General features: G+C 39.4%; 1 protein-coding gene across 2 annotated transcripts in view; it reads right to left on the minus strand.

Annotated features, from left to right (window-relative positions):
• The window catches only part of LOC105670765 (leucine-rich repeats and immunoglobulin-like domains protein 1), a 193,235-nt gene that overhangs the window by 71,128 nt on the left and 100,834 nt on the right, over window positions 1–21,273 (minus strand). Inside the window, exons 1-2 of one of the 2 annotated variants that reach the window (XM_012364470.2) lie at window positions 15,144–16,270; window positions 1,369–1,428 (exon numbers count right to left, since the gene is read on the minus strand). In XM_012364470.2, the coding sequence (XP_012219893.1) occupies window positions 1,369–1,428; window positions 15,144–15,176 (93 nt within the window). In that variant the 5' untranslated portion in view covers window positions 15,177–16,270. Of the gene's footprint in view, window positions 1–1,368; window positions 1,429–15,143; window positions 16,271–21,273 lie in introns of those variants that run through there. The other variant, XM_012364469.2, reaches the window with a different exon arrangement.

Below are 21,273 nucleotides of genomic sequence, written 5' to 3' on the forward strand. Positions count from 1 at the left end.
CGCACAAGCGTAAACCTGCATGTGCCAACACTCTTCGTTTTATATCGAAACAACTAAAAACAATTAATAATTACGCGTTCAAACGATACTTTCGACGCTTTTCTCGTAAAAGCATTATCAATTAATTGACTTACAAGAATTTCTCCAAATACCACAAGTTTCAAATTTGTTATGAATCAAAATGAAACATTGGCGTACTTTATACACGTTTAACGTTAAAAGTTACAATCAAGTTTAGTTTCAAAATTTCTTCAAGAAAAAGATCGATTCCAAGTTATTAAAAAAAAGTGTAAATTGAGAATAAAATCTTGAAACATTTTATATATAATTCATTACGCATGTAAGTACAATAAAGCGCATATGAAAAAGATATGTAACTTTCATTTTGTGTTAATTTATAATACTAAAATTTTATACACTCGGATTTCATTAAAATAAAGATTTGTTTGAAACATAATACGTGAAAAAATTTTTACCATCACGAACATTTCAATCATTGTTCTCGGCAACAAGTTTCTCGTTTTTTTTCTCTCTGACCGATTAATATTCGAACCCACGTATTAGAAGAGTCGAGAGGAAGTTTTCACGGGGAAGTGACACGTCCGAGACGGCGAATTAATTAGTCGGCGAACTGATGAAGCCATTAATTACGCCGACGGTTCGAGCAGTTCCCTTGTCTTGGGGATCACCTTGTAAGTGGCGACCGGTCGAACCCGAAATCCTGAACGATAAAACCGACGAGTGCCATCGCTCGGGCGAACCCCGGAACGTCACGGGACGAAACTTGGACGAAACCAGACAATGGTACTCCATTAAGAGCGCTTTCATCTTTGAAACGAAGTCGGTCGAGTAGCTTGACGATCCTCAATACTTAACCTCGGCCATTCCTACGTTCTCGCTTCCTGTCACGACAGGTCGCGCTTGTAGGTCGACGGAGCGATTTTAAACTCGACTTCAATTTTAAGCTCATTTCTTACACGGTACGAAGGCATACCACAAGAGGTAATCACGAAGAGAGGTTTTCGAAAGCATCGGACAACAAGACCGTTCTACACGGAGTGCTCGGTGAACAGAATGATGTTTCTCGTGGAAAAGTGAAATAATTTTTTCGTAATGAAAGTGCCCGAAGTATAAATAGTTTTTGAATTATAAGCGATGAAAACAAATTTTCTCTTCAATTGTCAAATAATGTTCGAACTCTTCAGATTAAAAGAAAATAATATCTAGTAAATTACTATAATATCTACTTTTTGATAAAGATTGTCGCTTCATATAATGTTGTGTAATTAACAGAAATAGTTTCATCTATTGAAACTGTACGTTTAAGATTCTACTGGATATATTATGTTCAATAAATGTCAAACTTACCGAATGCGCTCTGGAAACGTCGAAATTCAGATTTGATTGCGCCGCGGTGATTCGGTGGCACTGGAAAAAAAGAGAAAAGTCCATGTTAATTCCAAATATACTGGCAAAAACGTTGGAATCATCACAGATGAGAGAATAATGTATTAAAATGTAAAATTCATAGATTCATGCTTTCAACGGCAAATGGAAATGTTTCTGACGTAACAATGGTGCACAATTGAGAATATTAAAGACATGACAAATACACATTATATCCTGTGTTTATTAACATTCGCGTGTACATAAAAAATGGATAGCATCTATATAAGTGTATTAATGTAAAAGATGAAAGGTCTATCTAACCAATTACTTTTATTTGCACATTTGTCTATCAATTACTGAATTATTATGTAATTATAATGCTTTAGTATGCCGGCGTGCCAGAATTACAGTGATAATAATGTTGTTTGTCTAATGCCGGAATGAATAATGCCCGTTTATGGTTTACGGTAAATATACAATCACAGATTATGGTTACATACTTATTCAAGCGTAGACGGGCAGCGTGAAAGCATGCCATTGTTCCCGCATGTATGGGTGCTAAGTGCCGGGCAGGAAACGGACATATTCCAAGCCGTATGGTGGAAAGGAAAACGTTCCGTTCGCCCCGATCTGTGCGAGCATAATTTCGCGAGCTTCACGACCGGTAACCTCTCACCCTGCGATCACTTATCACCGCGCTACGATACATTATTCACGACTTGGAAAAAAATCAAGGAAGAGCCGTAACTGTAACTGGCTTTACGAACCACCTCGACTTGACCTAGTCACCGGGAGTGTTTCGCCGGGGGAAATCGCACGGACGAAATCGCACGATTATACTCCATTAAGTTGTGCGCCCTTGTTCCGTCGAGCCTCGATGCTTAACCTACCCCAGCGCCATGCTTGCTCCTCGCAGTAGGGCAATGGCGAACAAGAAGTAAGCAAGTGAGCAAGAAAGACAGGGAAGAAAAGAGAGGAATCGGCCGGAAGAAGAGAAAAGGCGGAGGATGGAAAGGAAAGATGCAGGAATGCTACGTAGGTACTTCCAATTCGATCTGTGGTCTAAGCCTTTAATGCCTGCTTATTCGCTCGCTGGAAGAGGATCCCGAAGAGGTATCTAAACTTTCCGAACGCTCCCCGGAAGAGAGCTAAACGCCGAACGATTTTGCTGCCGCCGGGGAATACTTCTTTCCTCCACTAAGTTCCAGCAATAGTTATCGATGGTTGGACGAATTACGTCGTGACACGAGATATGAACTCAATATATGAACTGTTTATTTCGAAGAAAAATCAAGGATTTTCTGATCCAATTTCTCACGTTTCCAATTCGTATAAGAAAGTCGCGATTATAAAGTTTCGGGAATTTTATTCAAATAAACGCTTTGCGTCAAATTATACGTAAGATCTTATTAAATTAATTTATATTAATAAGTGAGTCATATACTGTAATGGAATGTTTAATGATATCGGCATTTCACATTCAACATTCACTAATGGTCCATGATGTATTTTATTATATACACATGTGTTTATCGTGCAAATAAGATAGAATCGATTCGATTCGAAATTTGACTTTTACAATCATTAAATTAATGGAGCATTTATTTCAAACTATCTATAAAATATAATTTAAATCTTAATATAAATTTAAACTGTTAAATGGAAGAATTAAGTAGAAAATGTAACATATTCGCGCGATGTATTTCATAGAGATTGTTATTTGTATTACACTGACAAATAGTAAAAGCAAAACAAATAAATCTATACTTAACAAATTTTGTACATTGATCGCAGAGAAAAACATGATTTACTAGCACCAAATATATCGTTTCAAACCCTTCACTGCAATTCTTCAAGCAGTCGGAAATAATTCTTGCCCGGATATCTCTATCGGCAATGTAGTAAAATTGCGGAGCCCCTCCGTTCCGCAGAGAAAGAGAGAAGAGTGTGGGGGGGGGGGAGGTGCAAGCGAAAGAGAAACGAGTCCAAAGAGATCGCGGGCATTACAACGTGTACTCCGACATCGACTCGACTTTCCACCGTGAAAGAAAAAAGATGCGGGCGAGCCGGAAAAAGAGAGGCAAAGCGAGCGCGCGCGTTCTATATCCCTTGGATATCGGCGATTGTGTTTTTTGTCAAGGATCGAAAGTGCCTCGTCTACCCACACCGGTGCGCTTTGACGTTTAACCGGACGCTTATCGATTGCGGAATTTATTTCTTTTCGTATCTCCAGTCTCTGCCACCATTGTCCGCCCTCTCGCTCTCTCTTACACATATTCTCTCTCTCTCTCCCTCTGTCTCCCCCTCTCTTCCTCTCCTTCTCTCTCCCGTTCACTCGCGTTCTCTCTACGTTCGCCATCCCTTCCGCATCCCCAATGCCGTTCTCTTTATCCCGAATCACCCGGCGGACCGGTCTCTCATTCCCATTTTGTTTCCGTTCCCCGACGGCTGTACAGATAGGTGAGATTAAGCCCCGCGATGGCGCGGCTGCGGTTATCAGGAGATTGCATTTTAGCATAATGGCTACGAGAGGCCGCATTGTAGCTCCGTTTTGAGGGACGCGCCCGTGATGTCGCTGCGTCGTGATGGGTGTCAGGGCATTTATCATGGACCAGGTATTTTTGCTATCCCTTACCCCGTACTGCCTCTCGTTCACCCTCCGGCCCACGTGTACACGCGTCTCGGATTCGTATAAACTGAGTTTTCACTCTGATGCCGTTGTTGCAAGGAAAGCTATATATTAATAAACGAAATGCATTTGCCTAAATTACATTGTTGATGGCCATTTTTTATTCTCTCTTCCATCTTCATATTCCGCGCGATCAAAATTGACACGATAATTTCATCAATTGATAATCTATTAAAATCGGAAATCGAACATGCGTAAAACATTTTTATTAAATATTGTAATTATCAGCAAACTCACAAACAGTATTACAGAAAGAATAATTGAACAAGACCGCTAGCATGTTCCGCAGCTTACGCAGCTAATATTATTAAGGTGGGTGCCGATTTGGCGCGCACTATGTTTGCGTAATACATCAATCGCGACGGCGAACAGACTTGCGCGCCGATGATGCTCGTTCAATTAAACATTTCAGGCTAATTCCGGCCTGTGCGATGCATATGCATGCGCGTACATACGCTGCACGGTGTATCCAATGCGCGTGGCTATATGCTAATCGCGCGTGCTTCCAAGTTTACTCGTTTGCACGATCAGAAAGAGCGAACACGTTTCTCGTGAAATACGTGTCATACTTCGAGATGATGACGCAATCGATATTCTAACACTGTCGATAACAGGCGAGAGAAATATATTCACTTGAAGCACTATTGATTTTGTCATCCACTTCTAATAACAATAAGAGATATCATTTTTTTAAATAAGTGAATAATATAGAGTATTATATAGACAGTTGACGTTAATTCATGAGATTATTGCACTTTGGTGGCTTATTCGAATTCACAATCGACCAATTGTACGGATTCACGCAATTCGTTGCACCATTAAACCACCTTTCGTATTAAATTCATTAAAATTAATCAATTATTTCGATATTAAGATTAACCGTATTAAATATCTATATGTCAGTTAATATTGTTGAAAAATATATTAAATATATAATACAAGTAAATCTCTTTATCTTTCTTGCGCTGAAATAAATTCGATACTCGACCAAATATCGATTACTTACAAATACAAAAAATAATTGTTAATTATTAATACTCGAGGGATTATCAATAGCCTAGTGTTATTCGACAATTAATCAACAATTAATAATTATTTATCAAATGTCTACATGTTCCTTATAATTCATAATGATTTTTAAATAATCTCTAATTCACAAAATACACCAATTTGTGAAGCGCTGATTAACTTGCCCGTTGGACTGAATTCAATCGTATTGAATAATGTAATATATACATGTACATGATAATAGAACAAGGAATATCAATAGAATATCAAGAGAATATAAATTCTAAATGTATAACGGACAGTTTTTCAAATATAATAACTACTGGAAGAGAAATTCCTAAAGTACAGATAAAATCTGATCGATAATTAATTACCGTCCCAATCAGAGATTGGAAATAATACGTGATTATTCACGAATATGAACACTGCTTAACATCCCGAATAATACACCGATATACAAAGTTTTGTGCTGAATAGAAATTCACGTATATATCTATTTCACCTATAAATTACATTCTCGTGTAACGCACATAAAATCAAATCAATAAACTATACTTTTTTTTATAAATAATCACTAAAATATTTAACGTGACACGTATTTAATTCCATAACAGTAACGTGACATATAAAATTTAGTAAACCAAACCGCATATGATATTGTGACTAGAATTATTGAAAGAATCGATGGTATTCATTTATAGATCGAATCATCATTTTCACGTTATTATTTTTTAAAAGCAATTAGTTACTTGTATCGTATTTATCGGCCAATTGAAATTTACACATATTTATAACAGTTTATCATATATTCGAACATTATCATTGCCATAACCCGTCTCTCTTCTGCAACGGCATACGCAATTATTATACATACCTCTCATCAATGGTATTATTATTTGGTATTATATTATCAGTCAATCGAATTAGTAATATTATCAATAATGTTCATCAATCTTTTGTAATTAAAAAATATTAAATTTATAATTATTCACATATCATGTAAATTTTTGCCCTCCTTTTAAATTTAATTTTTTGAATCTTTTCTATCATTTCTTTTTCAACTCTCTCATTATCATTAATAAATTGCTTTAATTTTGATTTCAGATAATAATATATATTCAGTTTTTCATAATTCCTGCAATATTGCAATTTACATAATTCATTTGTACATCGATATTTCCATTCATACGTGATATTACTCTATTAACAGACAATGTTCTAGCCGTTCGGAAGAGGAGCTTCTTAGAGTATAATACACCTTCCCAGTTACTGTCTATGTAATATGCAACAGCAATATTCCCTTCGTATACTCGACCGATTAAGACGTGAAGCAGATAGCTATATAACGTCCATCGGATACCCATAAAAGTTTTCGGTTCCTCGCCTCTTACATCTCGCCCGGAGGAAAGGGAGCTGCAACGCGGTTGCATATAATGCGATCAGCCGAGAAATAATAACCGTAACCCCCGACGCGATCGCGACGCGTGCACGCCGGGGCGCAGCCGGCACCGAATAAATAATTCAGAGTCTACTTCGGCGCGCAGACGGCGGCACGAAAAACTTTTAAATGACTCCTGACGAAAATAGTGGTTCAGCCGCGGCATAAGCCGGAACACGTCGTCGGGGGGCCGAGGATGCCGGACCGGTAGACGACGAGCGAGGAGGGTGAGAAGCGGTAGTGGGCGGAGGGAGAGGAAGGGAAACACTCAGCAGCTTGTAAATTTGATTTAGTCGAGCTCTCTGTAGCGTACATCGTATCCTGCGAAGTTACGGTTGCGTGGCTCTCGGCTGGTTATAACGAATTCGGGATCGGCGAACGAGGGACGACGGGTGGCTGAGGGGGCCGAGGGATGGAAAAGGGAACGGCGAACGATCTGGCGAACGGAATGGGAAAGGCGGGGGAGGGGCAACGGAGCACAACGATATGTCGCGGGTATAATATGCCTCGGCGGAGTCGAAAACATGTTCGCACGTGAATATACGATAGAGAAAGAGCGAACGAGAAAAAGAGATGCGTGCGTGTGAATTAATCGGTGTAAAGCTCTATTTTTTTTTTTTTTTTCACGGTAGACCTCGATCTCTTCTATGCCCAGAGAGATAAAATCACGTAAGCAGCAATTATGATTGCAGCCGCGCGCGTTCTATGCGAGTAACATGAAATGTAGTGAAGATGCATGAATAGGATTGAAATGAGAGTAACTGGATCAGATTTTATCTTAACATCGCGCTCACCGATTCACTTCCATCCGTATCGGCTTAATCTGCATATATTAATTCTCTCCTGATCGTTCAGAAAGCAGTTTTGCAAAATCATTATATTTTCTATAGGAAACGGGAGTTTTTCACATTAATCGGATTAATTTTCCAACGCTATTCATTGGTCATTACTACGTATTTTCAATGCGAGTGCAGTGATCACGCTAAAAATTAAGTTACCGAATGTCTGCTAAATAAAATCGTTTTCGAATATCTACTTTTACTTATTTTCACCGTTCGCGCGAATGCATTCCTGCACATTTTAGCCGGCAGTAAGGAAATAAAGTGAAGATAGATTTGTATCTTCTTTTTTTCGTTTCTAATAATTGTTAATTATAAAAAATTCCAATAATGAACGCAAATTCTATGGTACGGCGAACGACGAGCAATGATGCGTTCAGCATAATGACACGCCTCGTCGAGTCCGAAAAGCAGCCCGGACACGTTTCGCACGGAGCGAAGACCGAAAGAAACGGAAATTAATCGGAGAGCACTCTTTTTTTTTTCAGCACGACCTGCGGCGTTATGTCCAGCGTGGCAAAAACCGCTCGAGATATCGTCGGACACGACATCTATTTCTGTGGGAATTTCGAACTCGCGCAAAAAGTAATGCTCTTATCTGAGATCAAAATTTTTCTTCTTTTCTTTTTTCATACATTTTTTTCATCTCGCGCTTAACTTTCGTGAAAGATTCTCCTTTATTCCTGACGACGTCCACGCGACGTATCAAAAAGACTGATTTCGAGCTCTGGACTTGCACACATTAGCAGAAACAAAAGCACACGTCAAGATTACTTTCATTCGCGTTTCAAGCCCTCTGGGTTTCGTAAAGATCGAAAGGAAACGGTATGCGCGCGAACATTTCTCGTCAGTACAAACACCGCGTGTTTCGCAATAAGTGGAAACGACACGAACGGGGTCAGACGAAGCGAGGATAAATCATACCTGTATTACCCGCGACGGTGGCTAACTCTCGCGAGCAATACGGTCTGAAAAAGTTTAAGGATAATACTTATAAATAACGAATAACCTGAATGCATAATACAGAGGAAAGAGACGGGGCCCGGTGCAGTAAGGGGGAGGAAAATGACGACGACCGACGGGGGGGGAGGGGGGGAGGATACGATACGCTTCGGTGGACTTGAAACTAAGAACCGCGCCGGGAATGGCGAGCGCAAGCGGCGAGGACGGAGGCGGAAATTAATCGGAGAAAATCTCTGCTCCCGTCGGCTTTAAGCGGCCCCTTCCGCCCGGCGAAAATTATTTACCGAAAGGATTGGAGCGCGCCTCCTTTTCCCGTCGGATAAATTTCGAGATGGTCTGCTCGGTGATGCGGAAATCTCGAAAAAAGAAGAAAAAAAAGAAAAAAACTGTACTCGCGAGAACGGAGTTTTCTAAATTTATCTGAAACCATGTGTAGAGTCAATTCCGCGAGAATAGACAATAAAATATATATTTTATACGATTAAACACCTAACGGGATTGTAGATAGATATGTGTAAAAATTACACATACGAGAGAGAGGCTGTCAATTTTGAACGCTGTTTACGAAAAACAAACTTCTATCTAAAAACCGAGAGTGAAAAGATATATATCATAGCTTAATATTGTGGAACTGCTGGTTATCCTCAGTCTTCCATTTAGACCATATGGTCGAAGTATCCCCCGCGTGCACGGCTTGAACCACTCAGCTTATGCAAGCTGGACCTGTGCATGTTCAAGTGTAGATGTGGGTTTATACAACACGCGGCGGTGGTACAGCGAGGATGTCGCGGGGATACCTTTCAGTGCCACTTTTCGCCGCCGCAGCTACGCAATATATTCGGAGTAATGGAATACTAGAGTGAATGGTACACTATGTTGTATGAAACTTGAAGAGCTTCGTACACATCTTCAACTGCAAAATGATGCTACGTCATAATTTGAAATATCATAAGCTTTCCAACAAGATTATCTCCGCACCGAAGTATGAGAGTACTGAAATCGTTTTGATCCAAAACAAAATTCTATCCGCAATAAATTGACCTAATCTATAAAATTTTCCTCCTATTTTAATTTTTCTCTATTTTAATAATTTAATAAATAAATATATATCTTTCCTCCTGCAGCTGTTATACTCGCGATCATAATATTAAAATATAAAAACAAGATAAAGAGTAAAAAATGATTCTCTTGAAAATTATAAAACGTTTTATAGAACGCGTAATAATTCTCTTGCGTTAAAAACAAAAACAGAAAATCAATTTCCGCGATTAATTAATAACATTTGCATTAAAAGGGATGCGTAAAGACAACAAAAGATTAAATAAGATATCTTTCACAAGCGGATCAATCCAAGTTCGAATTGGCTTTTCGTGTACAGGGACAGCATAATTCACAGCCGACCTTAATATATTCCGGGGTGTGTAGTCTCGCGCAAAATATTTGGCACGCGTGGTATAACGAAATTAACGCGCATACGTAAGTAGCGTTAAATCAATAGCGCACGTTGCACCGGTATTAGAGACGCCAATGCATAATACATAAGAGAGATGTGGTACCGGGTGTGCGGACAAAACGCGGCCACTGGACCTTGTCGATAAATGCGCTCGATCGTTTGCGCACCCAAATTTTTCGACGCCAACGATTGTTTACGTTCGTGCCGGGTACAACCGCGTAACCTCGTGAACTCCATTTCCGATCCGATAAATCATGCGCGCGGTTACCGAATTCCAACCTCGTGTGATAATAGTCATCGAACGAGATCGTTTGAGCGTTTATCGCGTGCGTGCACGAGGCAAACGGAAAAAAATACGCGAAAAGCGATCGAGAATTATTAAACAGTTGGATCAGAAAAACCGATGTCGCGATAACAAAGAATTACTCGCTTATTAGAACGGATACAGAAAAGAAAAACAAAATAAGAAAACGTAATCAGGAGGAAAACAAGAGAAACAAGGATAAATTGGTCAAAAAAAGAAAAAGAAAGGAATGTCGAGTTGCGGGAAAAAATTACCACTTCGCGATTCTCGCGACCGAAGCGCGAGAATGAAACGACAGTTAATCGACAGAAGAGAGATGGAAGAAGAGGGAAAGATCACTTTTTATCACCGCATTTTGTTCCGCGAGCTAAAATCATTCGGAGAGAAGCGACGGCGCGCGCCCCGGTGGTTTTATCGATGGAATTTCGTTTTCTCGGAGAGCGTTTGAGGAATCGTCCCGCGATTCCGCGTCGCAATGGACGGAGGGCGGCACGGACGACGAAGGGTGGAATAAAACATCGGGTGCGAGGGGGTACGCGCACTTTAAGAGAGAATGGGTGAGAGAGAAAGCAGACGGGAAAATGGGGGAGGAGTCCGTCGCGCGCGCGAGAGAAGAGATCGATGGGCGGTGAGAAAAATGTGCACCGAAATTTATATAACGAGGAATTCCATTATGCCGGGCTCGATATTCCCGAGATGGCGCGTATGTGTGTGTATATCTGCGTATATATGCGCGTATACATATATATATATCGGAATATCGAACGGCGTGCTTCATCGACCGAGATAAGATCCGTTTACATTTGCCGCCAACCTCTCTCCCCACTGCTTCCGTTTCTGGCTCGTGCATGAATCACGCGTCCGTAAGTTCTCCGTGGGACCGATTTTTCGTTTCGTCTACATTCGGGATCGTCTTCGAGACGTGAGCGGAATCACTCGTTCGTGTTTCAGTTCGCGAGCTCGCGGATCGCTAGCTTGCGGGCGGTCGGGACGAACGAGTGAACGAACGAACGAGCGTGCAAACGGGCTGAACGAGCGAAGCGCGAGCTCGTCCGAGGACCGGACAATGCGCAACGATGAATAATAGATCCGCAAATAGATTCTACTCTTCCCCTCTCTCTCTCTCTCCCTTTCTCTCGAACGGGGAAAAGATTTATAGCGGGAAGACCGTAAGACAGTGAAAAATGTACGGACGCGTCGGGCTCCTCATTGCCGTGAGCGGTAACTAGAGGACAAGAGAGAGTCCTTCGCGGTGAATTTAAGTATCGATGCGTTCGCCGTATTTTGTGTCCAAAGTTTAGATTACAAAAACGTCTTACGTGGACGCAACCGGTCTTCTGACAGACAGGAAAAAAGAATATCATTATATTTTGAAACGATAGCCTTCAAGAATACAATAAGGATAATACTTACATGTAGATATTAATGAGACATATAATAAAAAATTTATATAACTAAATGAACATGTTCAAATATACAATAGCGAAAAAATAGAAAAAATAATTGCAACAGCTAATGATACAAAAAGTATAAAAAACGAGAAATATTAATATTAGTAATATTAAAAATAATAAAATATGCAAAGAGATAAGAGAAGTTAATTTCTACAATAGCTACATTTATTCTGAATTTTTTTAAATGCAATTAAAAAAGATTTACGAGCTCTACAAATTAGATGAATTGATAATATTTTAACTACATTTACTACTGTTTACAAAAGATATTTTCTAGTATAGAAAACATTCCGAGAAAAATGTAATGAAAATAGATTGAAGTAATAAAAGGAATAAAAGAAAAGTTTGATAAATTCATAACGCTGATTTCTCCGGAATGGCTATCGGAACAATTAGCATGTTTTTACTCGGTGATACGTCTGATCGTCGTCAGATTAGACGAACGAATGTCGCAGCGGCAGCCACGATTGCGGGGTACGTGAGGCGGAATCAGTTTAAGCTCCGACGCGAGGAATCCGTTGAATTTTTGATGAAATTCTGAAAATTTGCGCGATCCTTTTCCGATTTCGTATACCGTCAGCTCGAGCAGGCACGGGACGACGTGTTACCGACGTCGTCAGATTGAATTTTAACTCGGGAGAGAAGTCGTCCCGACCGCGGCGTACATTTCCTTGCCTTCGCGATCGTCGAATTTGCAAAGCTAAGCGAGACCGGGACCTTCTTGATTAAAAAGATAATTCGATCGCGGATACTCCGCCTTTCCGTGGAATTGAAATGTTTCGAATGCCTCGATATTTTCGTGCTACTCCCCGCCGATTGATTTATTTCCGTATACCGTACGGAAGAATGCCTTAATTAAAAGTTGCATCTGTTTCGAGGCACCGTGTAATTATAAATGCGTCAATACGGATATCTAAATTCTTTTACAGAAAATGCACAATGCCATTGAATAGAAAAATCTCTGTGGCATTGTATATATCTCATGCAAAAAATATATAAATAAAATTTATCAATTAATACGTTGCTTCGTTTAAAGATTATAATAAGCTGCGTAATTTTTTACAAAAAGTTCTAATTAGTTAGGTAATTTTGAGCGAATAAGAACCATGTGTTAGCCTTTATACTTTTCAAGGATAATATAAATGGATTACAATGTTTTCTCCTCTCAACTCGTACGCCTGCATGGTCTGTATAAAATGAAATAATTTATTTCGTATATCATAAAATATATAATTATCCCGTTATAATGCGACAAATAAACAACCTAATCTTTTGTTTTACTGTTTCGGATTCCAAATGTATTTATTATTCTCCTTTGTTTATTCAAAGCTTTTACATTACGCTTAAGCAAACCAAGCTCAAGAAGGATTGCCCGGAGATCTGGAATCGCAAACTCTGATTTCATAACGAGGAATTTGTGCGGTTGCAGAGAACCGACGTATGCAACGTAGTCGAAACTGATTGTATTTTACCACGAATCGATATTTACCCCGGTACATTGGTCGCGCCCTACCGTGCCCGCGTACAAAGGTGCCGATTTTCCTCTTCCAACCTCTCGTGTCCCGATTTTCATCGCGAGTGGTGCGCACCCCGTGAAAACACTCTCAGCGTGTACGCTATCGACTCTTTGTCGGCCCGAATAAAGCGCCCGAGCTATTATCATCACGTTGATAGCTTCACGGTTGTCTAAAAAACAATAGCGCAATGGAGTTACCGATCAGAGTTGAGTGGAATAAAATGCGCATCCGTCCGCGATAATCGATAAAATTGAAAATTTGCGTGTGTTTTGTGCAGATCCTTAAAAAACCCAAAATAAACGATCTAAACAAACATGTGGAAAATATTTCTTCTACACTTTCCTCAAATCAATATTTAGAAAAATAGCATTCTCTAGAAGAATTTTATTTTTGTCCTTTGCGGACTTCACTCTTTCAATTATCAACGAAAATATTGTTCGCAACCGATCGAAAAACTTTCAAAGCTGAATGGACTAATATGTGCATTCGCTTAAGATATCGATAATAAACGTTTTCTTTGGTTACAATTGGCAAACGTTCAAATTAAGGTTAGATAAACTGTACATTCTCGTTCGAAACGTCAATGATAAAAATTTCCTTCGAATCGTACTGGCAACGATTTAAAATTACATTTTGATTAAATTCTGTTCGGTGTAGATCGTAGCGATCGTTCAAAGTCGAGCGGAATGAAACGTGTATCCACTCAAGATGTCAACGATAAAAATTTGCTCGGGCGCGTTCGACAGACACCGCCGGCGATATAATCGACAATACGTACATGAGCAGTACCAGAAATTACGATTCGACGTTGAACGTTCCGCGATACCAGCCAAGCCGGATATATTCCCGCGAAAACTCGCACCGCGGACGTTACGTCTCGCTGTGAAATCGAAATGAAAATCTCCGAAGGTAAAGCCTGGTTCGCGATCTAATCGGCGGCACGCAAATTACGTCGAGAATATACGAGTTCGATTTTCACAGAACGGAACTTTTGCGTTTTTGTCGAACGTACAAGCGCGATCGCGATACGATCGACAAATTAGACCGCCAACTCCACGAGACATAAAATAATAACTAATTACTCTTTATCGGTTAACCATTATCTTCAAAACGACTTTCTAAATGGTTCGCTCTCTCCTTTTGTGCTCACATTTTCCAACGATCCTCGACAAAAATGGAGATGAATTAATTTAGAGAGTCAACAGAATGTTTTTTTAAAATTGTAACAAATAAAATGTAAAACACATTTCAAAATGGCAAATTTTTGTTTTTTTACAAATATATTTTGCTTGTTTATACTTTATGATATCAAATATCTTATTAAAAAATTCTCTTTTTATTGAAAGTTTAATTCATAACCTTTTATCCGTTCCATTTTATCATTTATTCAAGAATAATTTATTTTCGCATACTATATTATTTGTACGCGGTTTGCTTTGACAAATTTTCCTTTATTGACGTCCAAGTACGGCGTATGTTCAATCGGATGTTTGCCGATATTTTTTTCGTCGTCAACCGTGTAGATGGAACGGCCGGTCAATGTTATGCTCAGGTCCGAGTGATAAATCGTCTAATTATCGGTCGTTTTCTCGACGGAATTGTTGCCGCGATAAATAGGAAATGCGAGCTGCTCTGCCAAGCGTTCACTCGCGCTAATTGTTGCATCGGCGATCAGCCGCGAACTCTCGGTCCCTACTGGTTTGTAATTGAATTGCATTTTTCGTTACCGCGCGGAAGAATCCGGAATTGTCTGGGGATGCGCACGACTTTCCCGGCTGGACGCTGTATCGTTGCGTATCAAGAATCAATCAATGGATACAATAGTTCTCAATTATAAAACCGTTTCGGGACCAGCGGTAATCTTATAATCGAGAACTTTTTACATTTTACGAACTGTTTCCATAAATATTTCCGATGATTTGCTAAAAACGAGAGTGAATAAAAAAAATCTATCTTTTACAGTTGATATTAGATAAGATTCGAAGTCGCTAAAGGTCAAATTGGGAAAGAAAAATAACTCGTGGCTCTGTAATCGATTATATAACTAAGAACTATTGTATGAGTTAAGATAATATAAAAATTTACGCACCAGCTGATGTGCTGCCGTTTCAATCGTTGCCATTGTTCCAAATATATGCTCCAAACACTAATTACGATATAACTGGTTAATTTATGACATTTTCGATATCACTTACGATATAACTGGTTAATTTATGATGACACTTCCGAGTTTTGCAAACGCGATAAATTTCTAACGCAAAGAAAATACACCCATTGACAAATACGGCATCAATTACATATAAAGACGAATATCACGTAGACCAGCGGTACATTCAATACTCCCGACGCGCGCGATTACATTTTCAAACGAATAAATGATGCATGACTCTCGCCCATGACTTTGTTCGACCCGTTACTCTCGAAATACGTACAAGAAATTCGAAAGACGAAAACAACTTAACACCGGCACTATCTTCGGCGAGTGATACCTGATACGACGCGGTGAACACGATTGTGTGCTTTACGAATGTAAAAAACAAGTTAGGTTAGGTTAAGTTAGGTTAGGTTACATCGCGGTCATACGCGTTAATTAATCCTTCGCGACAATCGTTCGTTGCTCGACTCGACACTTACGACACTCTCAAAACTCCCGAGATATCTTTTAAAAGTTTGAAAGATGGAAGCAACTTCACACCGACGCGCAACAAGGCGACAAGTAATGGACGCGACGCAACAAACACGACTGATTTTACGACTGCCGAAAGACTGATAATCGCGACCGTACGCATTAGTTAATACACTACGATAATTGCTCGTCGCTGGATACAACATTCTCGATATTTGTTGGCGCACAAAATTCACTTCGAACGAGAAAAAACACAAGCGAAACGAAAGACGATGTTTACGCACGTCCGACAGCTCCGGCACGATTCCACGAAGTGAACGTTCCGCGAACTAACAATAAGCAGCGCGCGTGAATCGTGACGTCATACTTCACGATGATCACGTGATTAGTACAATTTTCAATAAACGCGCGAAAAAGATCTTGCAAAAAATATAATATATTTGTTATATCAAAAAATAATTTTTAAAATCTTTTATTCATTTTGTATAGTGTATCAAATTTTGTATAGTGTATCAAATAAAAATATAAAAAAAATAAGTCAAACATTATATAAATTTTCATTTATCTATTCGAACTCTCTTTGACATAGTTTTTATCAAACAGGCAATTATGTATAACATGCATATTAAATTTCAAATTTTTATATTTTACTCAAAGGTTCGATCAAATAAAAGGCATAAAATGTAAAATGAATAAAAAATCTCGTATAAAATGTTAAAATAAAAAAAATAACATAATCCTTCTAACATACGATATCGCGAATGGGTTTTGCTTTACAAGCTCAGTTATCTTTAAAATTTACCGTCGGATGAATAATGAATAGATCGTCCTTGCATTGTCTTCCCTTCTGATCCGCATTATGTCACTTTGGATACGCGCCCAAGAGCGGAGAATAAAATGGACGAGAGAGGAACGGCGTGCGTGCACGCGCGCCATAGCGAATGCCATTCCATAAAACGAAGCGTGACAGCGTTTCGAGGTACGAGCCGGTCCGTAATAATAGTCAACCGTATATGTCGACTAATCCAATTGATCGCGCGCTAAAGTGCGTTATTATCGCCTTACACTTTCCACCCTGGAACATTGTAACGCCGGACATTGTGTCGTGTCACATAAGGACACGCACGCACGCACGCACGCAACATGCAAGCACGCATGAGTATCGCCGAACCTATCGGGTGTCCTTTCAATCGTATGTAAATTAGAACCCATTTTAGGGGAACTGGTTATCTCCACGCACTGATTCATATTTTTAATTAATATTAAAGTTACTTAATCTTGAAATTTAATTAAAGAAATTTTAAGCAAAATTAAATTTCAGGAGGACAATTAGAAGATGATAATACAGTTGTCTTTTTCGATTCAATTGGACTTTAATCCAATATGTTAATTATAGACTGCAAACTCGTAAAATGTAATAAAGTTTATTAAAAGTTTCAAAGTTAGCAAATTGTACTTAGCCCCTCTTACAACTTTCCAATCCACAATTATATGCTTCCATCTAATCTATCTGCTTAGGATTCGTTTTGCGAGTTTGTATCAGTCGAACTAACATTCTAGGACCTGAAAAGCTTCGCCAAAGTGGAGGACCACGCTTCATCTCCTAACTTTCTCATTTCGTTTCGCAAACGAGAGCAGCTAGACCGTCGCGAGACTAAATCAAATAACGCAGAAAACGTCGGGAAAACCAGCTCAACAATCTCTCGTCGGCGCGGGACAACGCATCGTGATATCTCGTACGAGATGAGACTTCGCTTATGAACGAGAAACGCGATATGAAAGAGACGTGTGTCTAGAATAATGAATCGCGCGGACGCGTTATTTTCCTCGTGGTCTCATTATATATTTACGAAAAGAAATACAATGTACCTTAGCGTAGAAATTGTATTTACACCGAGAAAACGTTTCGTATCTCACGGTGTCTTCCAAACAGAGCGTTACAATATGTAAGAATGTAGTCGCATAGCACGCATAATCTTTTTTTCCCGATTCCCATTCGTGGTATGTCCGATAAACACATTCCGTGCGTTTATATGTCTTCGTCTTGATAGTATGCAACTATCAACCGCGCATAGGTGAAACCGCAGACTATGTACCGTGCATTACCGATACCAACCGACAATTCCTCCTCTCTGCCGCTTCGGCAACCTCACGCCAAACGCATTCGATGTATTCGACGTTAATGCTCGACACTCAGCGACGGTGATAGCGGTACGCTCACGAGGTGGAGGATACGCGTATTTCTGTTTATACCTCAATAGATACGAATGACTGGGCGAGGCATGAAAGCGACGACGGGCTCTTCCTATCCCCCCGGCTACCAACCAAAGCCGCCCTCTTCCGTGTCGTTTTATTTCGACGTCGCGCCCCCTCGATTCGCCGTGGCTGCATACGCGCGTCCGCGCTCGTTTGCGTGTCCCTCACGTGTCGAAAAACTCCACGCGCTTTTTCATCTCCGCAAGTTGCACCGTGCAAGAGAGGGATGCGCCGGAACGAAGCGGGCGGAGACACAGGGGCGATTCGAGACACCGGGGTGGAAAATAGAGAGAATAGATTAGCGAGGCTATTATGAGCCGAGCGCAAACGGGCGCGCTTCTTGTAGTGCACGTTAAAAAAGCATTAACATTGTTGCTGTTATAGCGAGCGCGACGATCCTCTTTTCATACCTTAATTCTTGCATTTTTAGTATAATCATGTGATCACCGTAGAAATATGTATGATGATAAACATAAATTATGTATTACTTACTGTGATGATACAACGATATTTACATGTATATTAATCTTATCATACATTAACCCCACCAAAATTCAGGTCATCTGAATTCTTTAAATTTTTACCAAGATTTTTTACTATGAGATTAGTTTCGTATGCGGACGATACGTTACGACAGATTGCATCTGATAGCTAAAGTAAGTACATAAAATACTAAAAATATAAAATAATTCAAGCTCAAGATAATTTCGAACATCCAAGCATATATTATTATATAGAATTATAAAATGTGAAAGCGTATGAGAATGAGCGAGAGAGTGAGAGAGAACGGAACGTTTGATGCACGATTGTGCGGTATGACTGTTTTCGAGCGAGTGCGGCGTATGATGAAAGAGAGTGCGGCGTGTGATTGAAGATTTGGGGAAAATAGCGAAACTGTGTACACGCGTGATTGAGAATTGAGAAAGTATGGTGGAGAATATGGACGAGTGATTGAGAGAGAATGTACAGTGTTTTCGAGCAAAAAGCCTCAGCATTGTGAAATACGAGAGAAAGAGAGTACAGAGAGTATAGGAGAAATAAAGATGAGAGCGAATAGAGTGCGAATTTATATAAACTTTTTTTATATTATTTGTACTGTTAATAAATTGTGATTTCCGTTATTCTGGGTTAAACGTTTATCTTACAATTACAGTATATTTCATTTTATAATATATTTAATTATTAAATAATCTATAAAAAAATTAGCCTTCTTATATCAAGAAATGTGATTTCTTAATGAGATTCATATAATAGCCGTAACAATAGCGATACGGAGCGGTGCAAATTCGCTTAGAGCTATTCTCGAGTTGAGACAACATAAGATGTGTAACTGTGCGTACTGGAAAAAAGAAAATGAGATTTTTACGCCGTGAAAACACACCTGGAGCACACGTGTTCTTTTGCGGCTTTCCATTTTCACGACAGATCGGAGGACGTGCATTTCTTTTCCTCTCTGCGGCGCTTCGACTTCCGACGATGTGAAATTGATTGGCGAAGAACGGGACGATTCTTATAATAACACTTCCGCAGACGCATCGAGATGTATCGAAAGCATAGCACAAGACCGAAATGAAATCGTGGGCTCGAATACTTTTGCCGTGGAAGACTTCTTCGAACACGACGATAACGATCGTGGAAAACGATCGACTTTATCGAAATACTGTGAAGGAGCTAGTACTTTCTCGTATTATTCGTATTCGATATACAGTGGCTAGATCGATTCGAGTTCCTGAGTTTCCCATTGAAACCTTAGCGTCACGTTTTCTCTCTTTCTTTCGACTCTCTCCTATTTTCTTACATTTGTCGTTTTAATCTTATACTTTAGCTTGAAAATAAACTCGTATCGTCGGTGACAATATCATTTTTGTCTATTAACAGAACATACATTTTTCGTCACTTAATTGGACATCAACAATTTTCTGCTGGCATTTTCTCTAGGAAGGAAATCGTATTATAAAATTATCTTCTTTTTGCATTCGACTATCAATGTTATCTCTGTAAAATAATCTTCTCTGGAAAAAAAGTCCATAATTTTATTTAATAGCAGCACACGGAATGGAACGGATAAATTCGATCTATCCGCATTTTCTATGGTTGCCAAACCACACACACACCCGGTGCCCAAAAACCCGGTGCAGCTGCAGGATATTGACCCACGGATTCTTTGGATCGTGCGCAGCTGGGCGCGTTCTCGCAACACGCCCATCGCAAAATGTATTTCCGAAAATTTGGTATAGCGCGTCATTATGACACGATGATAATATCTGAGCGCGCTAGTCTTTTTGTGTTACTGGCGCTTCCAAGCAATTCTCGAAGAGCAATTAACTATAGTATAATTATTATTATATTATTTATATAGTTTATACGATGTGACACAATTGTTATAATTAACGTTATATAACAAGAATGCACAAATTAAATTGTAAATATCACTTTAATTATTATTATTATTATTATTATCTCAATAGAATATGTTCATCATTATTCAAAATTTAACTTACAGCATTAGCTTCATTGGAAGAAAAGCATTAATTGCCTTTTCGCATTTGCATTGACTTTCGGCACAATTAATGACACACCGACCAACGACAGGCCAATAAGGATTGCGATTTACACCGGCATCGATTCCGTCACGCTTCCGCCGTTTAATCTCTCTTTCCCGCTCCTATATCCTTTTGCGCCCCGCGTTCGTGCTCGTAAAGCGTACGATTTCAATATTGCTCGCGCGCGAACTTGTACGTAATTCGATTTCGATCTGATGACGAGGTGTGCCGTTTTTCCACTCTGTAAAACAGTAAAGTGGAGTGCATATACAAGCGTCTCATAACTACTCGCTATCTGTCGTTTATGAATACTTCCAGACACTATAAAAAAATTCATCTTTTCTCAACGAAAGTTTAATTGCAACTTAAGCGGCTTAAGCAATATTTTATGTCACATTTTTAATTTTCATTATTAAATATCTGATAAGTATAACTTGAATTAATATTAAATCGGGCACGATACATTAATCATAAAACAAACGATATTGTGAGTTTCTCGATCAATTGCACGGATAAAAATTGCTTATTATGATTCCTCGGGAGAGAAGAAAGATAAGGATAATAAAAGAGGAACGGTAAAGAGAGGAAGATCTGTCGTACATGCAAACTTTTCTTAAATTCTCGTTTGAGCGGTGAAACTTTGGAGAAAGCGGGCCCCCCACCCTCGCCTGCAATTTTCTGTCGCATCTCCGTTTATCTCATCCAAGTTAATGAAAGCACCTTTCGTTGAAACAGCATAAAGAGAGGACCGTTCGAAAGGGTCGTGGAACGGGCAGAAAAAGGAAGGAGGAAAA

This window comes from Linepithema humile, chromosome 2 (assembly GCF_040581485.1).
Source record: "Linepithema humile isolate Giens D197 chromosome 2, Lhum_UNIL_v1.0, whole genome shotgun sequence".
In the NCBI taxonomy this organism is placed as follows: Eukaryota; Metazoa; Arthropoda; class Insecta; order Hymenoptera; family Formicidae; genus Linepithema; species Linepithema humile.